The sequence below is a fragment of the Lates calcarifer genome, linkage group LG18 (genome assembly GCF_001640805.2).
Source record: "Lates calcarifer isolate ASB-BC8 linkage group LG18, TLL_Latcal_v3, whole genome shotgun sequence".
Taxonomy (NCBI): domain Eukaryota; kingdom Metazoa; phylum Chordata; class Actinopteri; family Centropomidae; genus Lates; species Lates calcarifer.
In genome coordinates, this window is record NC_066850.1 from 19,132,042 (window position 1) to 19,146,537 (window position 14,496).

General features: G+C 39.4%; 1 protein-coding gene across 2 annotated transcripts; it reads right to left on the minus strand.

The window, feature by feature from the left end:
* Window positions 1-2,984: 2,984 nt before the first annotated feature.
* Window positions 2,985-14,115, minus strand: hmga2 (high mobility group AT-hook 2). Of its 2 annotated transcripts, none has more exons than XM_018697248.2 (3): window positions 13,314-14,115; window positions 12,344-12,430; window positions 2,985-4,417 (listed from the first exon to the last, which is right to left on the minus strand). In XM_018697248.2, exons 1-3 carry the CDS (start codon window positions 13,419-13,421, stop codon window positions 4,346-4,348), a joined length of 267 nt encoding a protein of 88 aa, XP_018552764.2. In that variant the 5' UTR covers window positions 13,422-14,115; the 3' UTR covers window positions 2,985-4,345. The 2 variants fall into 2 exon arrangements, 1 of the variants encoding a protein (XP_018552764.2); XR_007815103.1 differs by lacking the exon at window positions 2,985-4,417 and adding an exon at window positions 10,268-10,385.
* Between the last annotated feature and the right edge of the window lie 381 nt (window positions 14,116-14,496).

Here is a 14,496-nt window from a genome sequence, read left to right on the forward strand (position 1 = left end):
TATTTTATTTTATTATTTCATCAAATTGGCTGCTCATATTCTGTGTACTATGTCTCCTGATCCTGATTCTGATTCGGTTGTAAAGTGTCATAAACCTGAAGTGTCATTTCAATGTGAACTTTCTGGAACTATTTGGAATTTTTTCAGTTTCATTTTGGGCACTTGGAATTACTCCATGAAAAAAAATGGCAAAAAACCCAAAACAAACAAAAAACAACAACCTGTAAATTACATCTCTGTGGTCCAACACTGACAGGAAACTACTTCAACAATCCCTTCTCTGCAAAAATAGGGAAGCAGGTTCTGTCTCTGTAAAAGTAGCCCATTTTTGGCACCGTTTTCTGACCAGTTGGAATTTAACATTTAACTGCAGATTTCTTATCAAAGCAGATACAAAAATATTTATATTTCGTGACTCTCTCGACGTTAGATCCATTTGTAGTGGATATTTTCAGACAAACATAACCAATATTTTTGTATCAAATGCTTGTGATCCCACAAAAAGGACAGCACAGTGTTCTGTCTATTTTGTCATCTGTTACCACATAACCATCCATGACCAGCCAGCGCTGTCAAAGACTTTTTCTGCGTCCAATAAAGCAGTAGATGTCTTCCTGTCCCTCCTGATTATGAAGAATATTCAACACCAGATTTTGAGATTTTGAATCAGGCTTCCATTATGCTTTGTGTGAGACAAACAGGGCATCATATTGCCATGGAGACAGAAGAAGGTGAAAAAAGGAGGATTATGAGGCAGGAGCAAAGCATTGCACTTTGACATTTAGAGTGAATTTCTAATTCATGTAACTGTCAATGCTGCATTGCTCCTGAATTGTTTAATGATGAGTTATGGTTAAAATAAACAATAATAAATAAGCCTAAAGAGACTAGTAAAACATTTTCCATTTAATATACCTCAGATACAGCAGAAAGCAGCTGTGATGCAGCACCCTTGATTGTCATATGGGTGTCAGCATATGCCCTGTAGCAGTGAGAAAGGTACATAATCTACAACACACATCTGACTTGCAGTGCTGCCTGTTTGCAGCATGTTCATATAATCCATACAATCAGAACTGCCGATCTCCTGGGATTTTCACACACAACAGTCTCTAGAATTTACTTAGAAAACCATCCAGTGAGCAGCAGTTCTGTAAAGGGAAACACCTTGTTGATGAGAGAGGTCAAAGGTCAGATTGGTTGGAGCTGACAGAAAGGCTACAGTTACTCAGATAACCACTCTTACAGCTGTGGTGAATAGAATGAACAACACCTCCAACCTTGAGGTGGATGGACTATAATAGCAGAAGACAACGTCAGGTTCCACTCCTGTCAGCCAGAAACAGAAATCTGAGGCTGCAGTGGACACAGGCTCACCAAAACTGGACAGTTGAATACTGGAAACATGTAGTCAGGTCTGATGGATCTGGATTTCTGCTAAGGCAGCAGATGGTAGGGTCGGAATAAACCTCTTTGTACCAATTAACCATAATTTGAAAGGCACAGTGCATGTGCATCCCTCTATGACCACAATTTACCATCTTCTAAAGGCTACTTCCAGCATGATAATGCATAGGGCTGTTCCTTAGAAGTCAATGATTCAATGTCACTGTCCTCTCCATTTTACTCATTCGGTTTGGTACTAATAAAGAAAATCAGAAATTGCAACTTATTAAGAGTATTAAAAGATTCTTAAGGTCGAATAAATAATGACTGAATTAGAGAGTTCTGAATTAGTCATTGAATTAACTTATTTACTTTTAGCTTTGTAATATCTTCAAATATGTGATCTGAAGCCAACCACATTCTCTGGATGAAATTACACTATACCCATATTTTTTTCATGATAGTATAGCCAGAAAAAAGGATGGGAGATCACACATCATCTACTGTACTCGCATCCTCAACACTGAACACTGAGGTTGCTGCAGAACAAAGGGAGGAATTACCGTAATTTCCGTACTATAAACCGCTTCTTTTTTCACACGCTTTGAACCTTGCGGCTTAAACAATGATGCGGCTAATTTATAGATTTTTACGGGCTAACGAGCTTCATGCCGCAAAAACATTTAGCCTCGTCAGATCAGACCAATGAAATTACCGAAAAGGTCACAGTGCACCAATGACACTGTTCGAATTAGATCAAACGCACTCACGCTAAATTCTTCAGATCAGTCATTTTGCGCTCAATGCACACACCCTCATCATGGAAAACACGAAAAAATGCATATGATGCAGCTTTTAAGTTAAAGGCAATCGATCTGGCTGTCGAAGAAGGAAATAGAGCTGCTGCACGCAAGCTTGGCATCAGTGAATTGATGGTGAGACGTTGGAGACGGCAGCGTGAATGTGTAAATATCTCATGTTACAACGTAGACACCTGCGGCTTATTGACAAGTGTGGCCTATATATATGTACTTTTTTTTCTTTTTAAATTTAGTGGGTGCGAGTTATATTCAGGTGCGCTCAATAGTCCGGAAATTACGGTACCCAGCATTAGTGTGGTGTTCCTAATAAAGTCTTAACAGGTGCATGTTGGGTCTGACCTCCATTAGTTCAGTGAGCAGTGCATTCTTCACACTCCAAAATATTTAAAAAAGTATTTCAGACTTTTGATTGAGAATGACTGAGCATAGAACCTGTGCTAATGTTACATTCACACCAAACTGGATAGACGTTAGACAGGGGACAATGGATTCCCACGTTTGGCACTGACTGAGGACTGAGGCACTGTCAAGGACTTATCAGAGCTCTTAGAAAAATAAAAGATAAAAATCTTTTGTAAGTTTTGTAATTGCCACCCAGATGTTGAGATGAATGCTATTTATAGATCAGAAAGTTAGTTAGTAATGACAATAACTCAAAAATGACATGAAGCAGCATTATTCACTGTGGAGAACAGAAATAACTGTGGAGACAGCAGAAATAATACAGCATGACATCAGTGTGTCTTTATTTGCATATTTCAATTAGCGTATTTCCCATAAATGTGGCTAATGTAACTCTATCGGCCCCACTTATACTGTATTTTTCAACTCTTGTTACATTACTATGTTATCACCAATTGAGCTGTAATAGCTATTTCAAGGGGCTGCTCTCTGTGTTTACTTTTGGTCAGACTCAGAGATAAGAGTTTGAAGTAATTTGTGTAAAAATCATGAGCATTTTGAAAGCAATGTTGTCTGCAACGGAGGTGGGGAGTAGAAAATTAGCATGACCACGAAGAGCCAAACCCAAAGGCAACATTTGGGGAACTATGTCAGGAGGAATTTTTTTTTATTATTATTTATTTTCTTGGTAAGGCTATACTGCTTTATATTGAATAGTTTGCTGTATGCACAGGATGTAAAGCATGAAGAAATGAATATTTGGTTTGGTAGTATGGTTTACCTAGTTTGCCTGGTCTTCCAGCTCTCAGACATTCCCAGTGCATGCTACTATGACAAACTGTGAGTTACTCCAAAGGCATTAGACTTGCTATAAAGCCTGAACTGTCATCCTAGTAGCTGCAGCCTTGTTGTTGAAAAAGACCATGAAGATGACCATGGCAATGACCCAAGCAATTCATTAACTTATTGTAGATTTTAAAGCTGCTGAATGGAAACTATGAAACCAGCAGAGTGTTGACAGTGGAGAATACACCGTTATGCACCATCAATTCTTTGAACACACCATTCTTCCCAGGAAATGAATACAGAACACACATGACTGTCACCTCTCCTCTTGTAGGCTTACCCCCCACACACCTCCACCCCCTCCCTCAACACATAAAAATGCAGACATGGTCTATGCAGGAGGAAGCTTGTGTTCCCAGCATCTCTCCTCGCTCTTCCTGGTGACACTTCTAAATGACAGCTGCGTACCCCTGCATTTGGAGCTGATCAACAGTGATGCCTTCAAGCTGTCAGTGGAATTATTTAAGTATTCCTGCGGTTAGCATGAAGGATAAGCATTTTCTTTGACTGATAGCACAAACATTTTGCAGATCTTCCTGGACACACACACATCAGCAATATCCAGAGAGGAAACTCTGAATGTGGTTCAGACCAGAAAATAAAAGTTAATGACAATAAATTAGTACAAAATGTACAGAAAGTGAAACAGTCCATTTCAGTAAGCATTAACACCAAGAAATACAGTACACACAGAGACAATAATGTATAAACAAATGTAATAGTAATAAAAATGTTGCTTTACTTGTACAGGCTTTCCCATGCACATTTACCTCATTCCACAAGAATTCACCCACAACAGCCACAACTACTTAATCCCCTCTTGTGTTATTTCTTGTGTACAATGTGTGTTCCAGTGTGCAGCATGGCAGCAGCAGACACAGGCTCAGACATTAAGAGAACCACTGACTCACCCATTTCCTGGGTCGCCCCCTGGGTCTTTTCACCCCAGCTGCCTCAGTTTTCTGTGAAGACACAGATTAGGAGCAATATAATCAGTCTTTATCCTATAAAACTCCATAACATACATAGGATTAAAAAAAAACAAAACATTTGAATGTGTTTTTCCCATGGATGTATTAATAGCTCTAGATACCCTGTTACAATACAGGGTACTGTTAGTTTTAAAACATCAGAACATGAGAACATGAATGGAACAAAAATAATGCACTGATACTGCTTCAAGGTCATCTATTCTTTTTTTAGAGCTAATGGATCAAATTCTGTTCAAATTGTGTTCCATTAACAGATAATTGTGGTTTATCACAACTTCGGTCTTATTTTCATAGTTTTGGCTATAATGTTGATTAGTGAGAATAACACTGTACTCACTGGGGGGGGTATTACCTTTCTTATTAAGATAATATAATTATTTGGCTTTGTGGGAATTGAGAGAGAGATTAGACCCTGCAGACTGCCCAGTACAGCCAGAAGGTGAAACCCTGCTGTCATCCACACTAACAAGACCAGACCAGTGTCAATAATTAATCGGATATATCCAGGCTACATGGCTTTTGGCTGGGAGTCTGAAATCTTAGTCAAATTGCACTAGAGCTGCAATGAATTTTGCAGACGATGACCAGCAAAAGGACCGTATCAGTGAGGTGGCGGTACTGGGGCTTGTGTGTAGCTTTGGTTTAGTAAAAAACACCAGCACCTTTGTCAGCCTGACAGTGAGTACGAGCCTTACTAGCAATATCTTGTTTTTAATCAATACCTCATAAAACTATATTTTTGGCAAATTTCTGACTGAAATGTCACATTGACACTCAGGTTCCTCCCATTTCTCTTGATCAACTCTGACATGTATCTACACCTTGATTGGAGCTCAAATGTGGTAATGGACAAGATCTGGAAAGGCACAAACTTTCTTTACAATGTTTCACAACTGACAATGCATATCAGAGCAAAAACAAAGCCATGAGGAAGAAGGAACTGCCTGCAGAGCTCAGAGACAGGATTGTGTAAACCTAGAGATCCTATGTAAATCCTATGTGGAGACAAGAGAACCTGCTAAAAGAACAACCATCACTGCAACACTCCACTGATATGGGCTTAACTTCAGGGAGGCCAGATGAAACCTGTCCTCAAAGACAAGAAAGCCACTTGGAATTTGCAACAAAAAAAAGCACCTGAGGGACTTTCAGACAGAGAAACAAGATTCTCTGTTCTGAGGGAATTAAGAATAAACTGTTTGGCCTCAATTCTAGGTGTCATGTCTGGAGAAAACCAGGCACTACTCATCACCTGCCCAGTAGCAGTGAAGCATTGTGCTGGCAACATCAGACTGGTGGGTTTTTCCCAGCAGTATAGACAGGGAGGCTGGTCAGGGTTGAAAACCTGTTCCAGAATGAATGCAATTGAATGGACGAGTCAGGGCCCTGACTTGAACCCCATCTCTGGAGAGACCTGAAAATGGCTGTCAACTGATGGTCCTCATCAAACCTGACAGAGTTTAGAGGATATTCAAGGAAGAATGGCAGAAAATTCCTACATTCAATGTGATTTTTCAGTTTTTCTGAAATTCTGGTTTCACTTTGTCACCATGGGGCATGGAGAGTTGAAAGATGAAGGCAAATTTATATTTAAATGATTTCAGCATAAGGCTGCAACATACCAAAAACATTTCACCAGTACCTTGTCTTTGGTGATCTTTCACTAATACTAATTCTTTAAATTGTAAAACTGTTATCACTGTCATGACATAACAGGGATTGTGTTAAGAGAGGCTTAAGTATATTAAGATGATGTCTCATCATGCGATGTTCAGGTCTTTATCATAATGCATCATGGTGCTGGCTAGCCTATCTGTGTACTGTAATCCCAGTTCTCTGTTTGGGATACTGCATTTTTAATGTGGAGATTTAATGGTCTGAAACACAACACCCTGTTCAATTAATCATCAGTATGTTTCATATGTCTGAGCGGGGAGATGCAGCATTTCTGCAGCAGCCATGAATACCCAGAAGGAATCTGCCATAAATTCCCCTCTTTTTTTGCTGGAAACTACAACAACAAGAGCCAAAGTGAAACTAAACTACACCACTGACTTCATTCTCAGTGTTGGTATCACCAAACTACTCATAAGTCACATTCTTAAAAGCCATTAAATATGTGCTCCTATTTTTTCTCTATAATTTTGGAGGAAAGTACAGCAGCTGAAAATTTGATCCAGTTACACTAAAACAGTATTCCATATCAGGTCCTGCTAAGAAAAATCAATAAAGTTAATTGTGACTGCTTTCCTAAATGACCCATAGGAGCCTTTTCTCATCTAATGCCCCTCTCAGCATGATCACCTTTTAAAACCATTCCAAATGATTACTACAAGAACATTAATGTGACCATTTCCTGATCTGCCAATGCTGTGGTTAAGGCTTGGTTAGGTTTAGGCATAAAATTTACTTGTTTGGGATGAGGGAGTGTTTGTGGTCTGGGTTTGAAAAATACTTTTTTAAGGTTAAGAAACCTTTGTCATGGTTAAAAGAAGAACTACTTGGTTATGGGAAAGAGTGTGGTAATGGTAAAAAAACAACAAAAAAAACATAGTGATTCTTGATAGTAAATCTGAAGCTAGCAGTTTCTCAATCATCCATCTACCCCAACCTTCTCCCAGCAGATATCAGACCTCTTTCATCTAAAGCTGTACTAATAAATGATTTGATTTCAGATTATCAACTCAATTCATTCTGTCTAACTGAAACCTGGCTGTGTCAGAATGAGTATGTCAGCTTGAGACACTGGCCATGGAGGTGGAGTTGCAGTCATTTTTGATTCCAGTCTATTAATTAACACTAAAGCTAAACTCAGTAATAATTCACTTGAAAGTCTTGTTCTTAGTCTGTTACACCCAAACTGGAAAACACTAAAGCCAATTCCATTTCTTATAGTGTACTGCCCTCTTGGTCCATGCTCTGACTTCTTGTCCAAATTTTCAGGGTTCATATCGAGTTTAGTCCATAGAACAGATAAAGTAGGTGATTTTAATATTCATGTGGATGTGAACAATGACAGCCTTAGTTCTGCATTTACCTCATTATTGGACTCTATTGGCTTATCTCAGTGTGTACATAAACCCACTCATTATTTTAATCACACCCTCGACCTTGTTTTGGCCTGTGGTATTGATATTGAACATCAAACAGTTTTCCCACAGAATCCCCTTTTATCAGACAACTATTTAATTGCTTTTGAATTCTTATTACTGGACTACGTATCAACATGCAAAAATGTCCTTACTAGAAACCTTTCTGATAATGTAGCTAAGGAAGTGATTCCATCTGCCCTAAATTCAATGCCATATCTCAATTTAACAGATGACTCTTATACTAGCTTTATTCACTTCCAAGTTGATCATCTTGAAGACAGCATTGCAGGCTCGCTACATATAACTCTAGACTCTTGCCCTCCTAAAAAAGAGAGCAATAAAGCAAAAAAGGTTAGCTCCATGGTTTAACTCTTGAACCCACATATTAAAACAAACAACACATAAACTTGTAAGAACATGGCGTACCACTAAACTAGGATGAATCCTGATTAGCCTGGCAAGATAGTCTTAAAAGTTATAAGGAGGCCATCTGTAATGCCAGAGGTGCTCCTATAACTGTCAGTATTGATGACTTCATGAGCTTCTTTAATTATAAAATCTTAACTATTAGAGACAAAATTGAACACCTCCTGCCATAAACCAGCACTGATTTATGTCAAAACTCCCTAGAAACAGCTGAAAAACCTAACCTAGACTGTTTCTCTCCCATCGACCTCCAACCAAACTATTTCTTCATCTAAACCTTCAGCCTTCAACAGAGATGGCACTTGTGAAAGTTACAAATGACCTCCTAATCACATCAGACGATGGACTTGTCTCTGTACTTGTCTTGTTAGATCTCAGTGCTGCTTTTTATACAAATGACCATCACATCTTTTTACAGAGACTGGAGCATTTTATTGGCATTAAAGGAACCACACTAAACTTGTTTAAGTCCTATCTATCTGATAGGCTTCAATTTGTACATATTAACTACAATTCCTCCATCTACACAAAAGTTAGACATGGAGTTCCACAAGGGTCTGTACTTGGACCAATTCTATTCACCTTCTATATGCTTCCTTTAGGCGACATTATCAGAAATAATGCCATAAATTTCCATTGTTATATGCAGATGATACACAACTGTATTTGTCAATGATGCCTCATGAAACCAATCAGTTAACTAAACTTCAAACATTAATTCTCCTACTGCTGAGCTCAGACAAAACAAAAGTTATTGAACTTGGTCCTGAACACCTCAGAAATAATATTCTAATGATGTAGTTACGCTAGATGGCATTGCCCTGGAATCCAGCTCCACTGTAAAGTATCTTGGAGTTGTCTTTGATCAGGATGTGTCCTTTAGGTCCCACATAAATCTAGGACACCCTTCTCTCACCTGCGTAATAATGCCAAAATCAGACAATTTCTGACTCAAAAGGATGCAGAAAAACTATTCCATGCATTTGTTACTTCCAGGCTGGACAATTGTAATTCATTATTATTGGGCTGCCCCAACAAGTCTCTGAGGACTCTCCAGTTGATCCAAAATGTTGCAGCACGATCACTGACCAGGGAACTAGAAAAAGAGACCATATTTCTCTTATGTAAGCTTCTCTACATTGGCTCCCGGTCAAATCCAGAGTAGAATTGGAAGTCCTCTTCCTCATATACAAAGCCCGTAATGGTCAGGTACCATCCTATCTTAAAGAGCTTACAGTTCCCTACAATCCCAGAACACTGCGTTCCTAGAATGCTGGTTTCCTGGTGGTTCTGAGAGTTTCCAGGACTAGAATGGGAGGCAGAGCCTTCAGCTATCAGGCTCCTCTACTGTGGAACCTTCTCCCAGTTTGGGTCTGGGAGGCAGTCACCTTCTGCACCTTTAAGAGCAGGCTTAAAACTTTTATAGTTAGTGCAGGCTCAGGCTTGCTTGAACCATCCCTTAGTTATGCTGTTATGGTCAGATTGCCGGAGGACTTCTGATGATGCACTGAGCTTCTCTCTCTCTCTCTCTCTCTCTCTCTCTCTCTATACATACATACATATATATATATATATATATATATAATATATATATATATATATATTATATATATATATATATATATATATCAGTATGGATTTATCCCATAAATACATGTTACTAACACAATATTTTCCCTTTCCTGTTTTGTGCTCTTTTCTCTCTCTCTCCTCTTCTCTCTCCTTTCTGCAGGTATTTCTGCCTCCAGAGTCTGATCTGTGATGACAAGCTTCCTGCTGCTCCTACAACCCCACTCAACACCTGCTGTTATATGTAGAAATTATTACTACTGCTTCTAGTATTACTGCTACTATTGCATTTACGACTTCAATCGTCATTACTATTATTACCACCATTATTGATGATGCATTATTGATACCAATTTCCATTTTTAACATGGGATCTGTGTCATGCTACATTCTCCTGTCCCTACTCTCTACCCTCCTCTCTCCCCTTTCCCTCCCTCCCTCTCTTTCTCAACCCAGATAGCTGCCCATCCCCATGAGTCTGGTTCTGCTGGAGGCTGCTCATGGTGGGAATTGTTGGGTCTCTCTCTATAAAAAATATAAAAGAGTGCAGTCTAGACCTGCTCTATATGAAAAGTGCCTTGAGATAACTTCTGTTGTGATTTGCCACTATATGAATAAAATTGAATTGAACAGAATTGAATAGTTTGTTTTAAGCACACTGAAACCATCAACAGACTTTATCAATCCATCCACCACAACACCCTATTACAAATAACAACTGTCATTATTAACAAAGCTTTGCCAGAAAGTTATTTTTATACAAACAACCAGTCCTGTTGATTTTCCAGTTGAGGACAGTCTCAGATTTTGGTAAGAATTCCAGGATCCCTTTCCTGTATTCAACCCTAAGCCTGAAATTAAAGAAAAAAAAACATATTTTTTCAGACATATTTTACAGTGACAGAAGTAAGAGTCCAGTCCAGGTGGACAGTACAATTAGTTCTTTCAGGCTGCCACAATATCTGTTGACGATTGCAGAAGTGACTGATATGGGAAGAGGAAACTTAAGAACTGAACTTACAAGGGTATACGTTACAGACGTGGGCTGACCCCGGAATTCTTTCATCTGAAAAGACTGATATCTATGTTTCTTATAACAATGTCACGGTTTGAAATTTGGCTGGATTATGGTGAGAGCAGAGTGGTTCACTTTTCAAGGAAATGCTGAGAATGTTTACAGTAGTTTATGGTGGCAAGGGAGCACTAAGGCTGCTGTCATCATAAGCCTATCACAGCATCATCTAACTAATGAATGAAGACACAGACATGGAACACAACCCAAAAGTAAGGAGGGATATTGTTGTAAAATGTCAAAACAGTTTTCCTTTGCCACTGTAACCTTTTTTTCATTCACCGCTATCTCTCATGCACACAGTCTCCTTCGCTGTGTGGAAATGTGCACTCAAGTGTGTGAGAGTGCTGGTGAACTATGGCTGCATGATTCTATCAACAAAGATGCACAAATAAGACTGGAATATGCCTCTTTTGACTGCACATAGGCAAACATTCTAAGCTGTCAATTGGAGACATTTTTGTGGTTATTTCTTTCATACTTTTACTGACCATGAACTCATTTTTTTTATCCATAACACCTTGCTCTACAAAGTACAATTCAAATCAAATAATCTATCTGATCAGTCAGTGACCTGACTTTAATGGTCTGTAGGTCAGGCTTTTTTCCCCATTCTTCAATCAAATTCTTCAATCTTCTTCAATCAAATTTGATCAAAGAATATGCAAACATGATTTCCCATTTGTCTTAAATATTTTGCACAACATTTACAATATCTTGGTTTGTCCAGAAGTGCTGAAAAGGCTCTACATGGTTATGCTGTCTACAATAACAGTCAAACATTTCAGAAATACCATAAATGTGCCACAAAATTATTACAGCAACTTATAGAATCAAATGAAAAATATACAAGTATACAAAAGTCCTAAAAATCATATGGTGGGTATTTCTGTGGCTGTTGTCAGTAGTGGTGCTGTATTGAACTCTGCCACACTTAAACGTGTTTCTAGTATTCATCTAATCCAACCCCATTTAGATACATGAGTGGGGCAGAAGAAACAGAAACACTTATATATAGTGTTTGATCCCCAACACTAGATGGGGATCTGACCTAAAAATATTTAACACAGACATCTTTGACACAAACTCAGCGCTGCATTGTAAACTTCCCTCAACATGTTTTATTGTGGTGTTCTTGTACTGAAAAATCTATTAGATTGCACAGGTGAGTCTGGATCATTGCTTATAAAATTTGAAGATGTGACGTTTTTGTAGGGCACCAGGATTATCACTGCCAACAGCATGATTCAGTGTGTGCGTGTGTGTGTGTGTGTGTGTGTGTGAGGGCGCTTAGCAAAGGGATTTCAATCTGTTAAAGCATGAAAAGTTAATGATTTTCATTTAAATAGCAACTAGTGTCAACAACATCTTTCAGCTTTAAACTAATGTCACTGATAGAGAGAGAGCGAGAGATATTAAGCAGAGCCCTGCGTCTCTACTGAAACCTGAATGATCCGGATTAAAATATTCATACCTACATTCACCATTTGAGCACTGAGATTTGGACTCACCATTTTGGACAGTTTTTAATTTTTTATTCTCGCTTTCCCTCTTCCATGTGTGATGTCAATTTACCAAGAACAATGGGCAGTAACTTGACTAGATCAATTAAATTTTTAAAAGCTTATTTAAGTCCCACCTGTGTCTACTCCTTAAGCCATGCATTGGTTATGGAATGTGAGTCAAAAGTGACATTAGAAAAGGTGTCTGTGTCATTCATGTTCCAAGGCTTCTCACCTTCTGCGCTGCCTTGGAGGGGCCCTTGTTCTTACTTCCTTTGGGGCGGCCCCTTGGTCGCTTAGGGACAGACTCTCCACTTAGCTCCTGAAAGAGAGGGAAGACATGACATGGGTGTCAAGGACAGGAAACCAAGCTTTGAAGCATCCTTTGGTCATTGCATGTTGTGGGGACATATACTGTATGTGTTTACAAAGCCATATCTTGGGGACTCGACTGCCAATCAAATCCCCATGATGTTAAAGTTACATTAAGGTTTAGGTTAAGGTTAGGATAAAGATTATGGTTAGGCAAGTAGTGATCCATACAGAGAATGAATGAGAGGGATTTATACTCAGTGTGATTCTGCACTTTTAAATTTAACACTGAACTCCACACAGTTTAACATCAATATTTCTATTATAAGAACTGTGTGCATAATTCGCATAAATCCTTTAAAAGCCTACGGTTGTCATGGTGTCTCTGATTTGACACACAGAAGATTTGCAGAATTACATTCATCCTCTTACTCTTCTTATTCATGTTGTCAATTGAAAATTATCAGACAAAACCAAGCCTGCAAACAGGATCACTGGTCATAGGTTGCACAAAAATGTATTCAGTTCAAAAAGTATAAAAGCACAGCCTAGCCTATTTTTGTCTTGTTGTAAATTGTGGCACTTTGCAGATAGGAAATTATACTTCACATTTAAGAGTGTGATGTAAGGGAAATGATGGTGGATTGTATACCCTACGTTAATTACAAATTAGGCTCATTTAGAGACGGATTACAGGTAATGCATTTGCACAGTCTCGCGGAACGGAGCTCCATCTAACCACATCGGTAGCTACAGGACCTGTCGTCACTGCTTAAGTTTTACTATCCGACCAAAGTAAAGTGTTAAGCCAATATTGAAAAAAGCCCCCACATCTTTGTCACAGAATGCAGATCTAAACCCTCACTCGGACTCTTACTCTAACTCAGACTTACTTTCTGGGGCTTCCTCGGTCTCCCCGGCCTCCTCTTCTGGGGCTCCGCGGCCCCCGCGGACTCCTGAGAACTAGAGCTCTTCCCGGCCTCGTCCCCCCGTCCACTCATGGTTCCCGGTGCCGCCGCTCCACCGTTCTCCCGGCTAACAGAAAAGACTTCAAATAAGAAAGAAAAAAGAAATGGAGGAGGCCGATGACGGTTCCAATGGCACTGTTACGGGTCTACTGTCCCCTGGTAAGTTTTCCACGGGGAAGACAACCAGGGAGCAGATGGAGGGTTTGGCTCAGTGAGCAGAGAACAGGACACCGGGGACATCGGACTGTGAGACGCCGAGCAGCTCCGACTGAAACTCGGCTACAACACACCGCAGCACCAGGCTGGACCGCGCAGCAGCGATGCAGGACAGTTCAGTCCCGATCGTCTGCGAAGTGTGGGCATAATAACCGCATCCACACTCCCAAACCAGGCTCCACTCAGTGAGGACGGGTTTTTTAAAAAGAAGAAAAAAGAAAGAAAGAACCTCTCCTACGAGTAGGGGGGGCTGGATGGGAGCCAGAAAAAAACAGAAAGAAGGCGGAATCCTGGCTGCAGGCCAGACACGGCAGGCGGCATTTATGAATTAAATTCCCATTTTCACGCCTTTTAGTGGAATCCGCTGCCACCGGACACTGTTAAAAATGTATCCCTGTGCAATATGAAATTCTTGTTTAATTTTGGAAAGACAAATCACCTAAACATGGGATCAAGAATAGATTCAAGCAGTAGGTGGCTGTTAAAAAAATCTTCTTACTCTACAGTTGTTTTAAAGCTGCACTTGTTTATTTAAAACTTTCACAATCCTGTCACATTCCGCTCAGTTTCCTGTCCGTTAATATTTCTTTAACCTTCACAAAATTATTAGCTGAGAATTTTTGTGTGCCTTTTCCTCTCTTCTCATCATACAGTACACACAGTAGGTTACAAGTACTCTTTTGAATAGACTAGAGAATTCTGTCTTCATCTTGCATTGTTTAAATCTACATAACTTTATTTTACAGTCTTGTGAATATCCTTAAGTTTTCAAAGATACCAATATGTGAGACTGAATTTAACAAATGTGCATAAAATGATACACCAGACATGTAGGCCTAGAATATTTTTACTTAATTTAATGGTGCAGGTATAAAAAGTGTGGGGCTTTGAG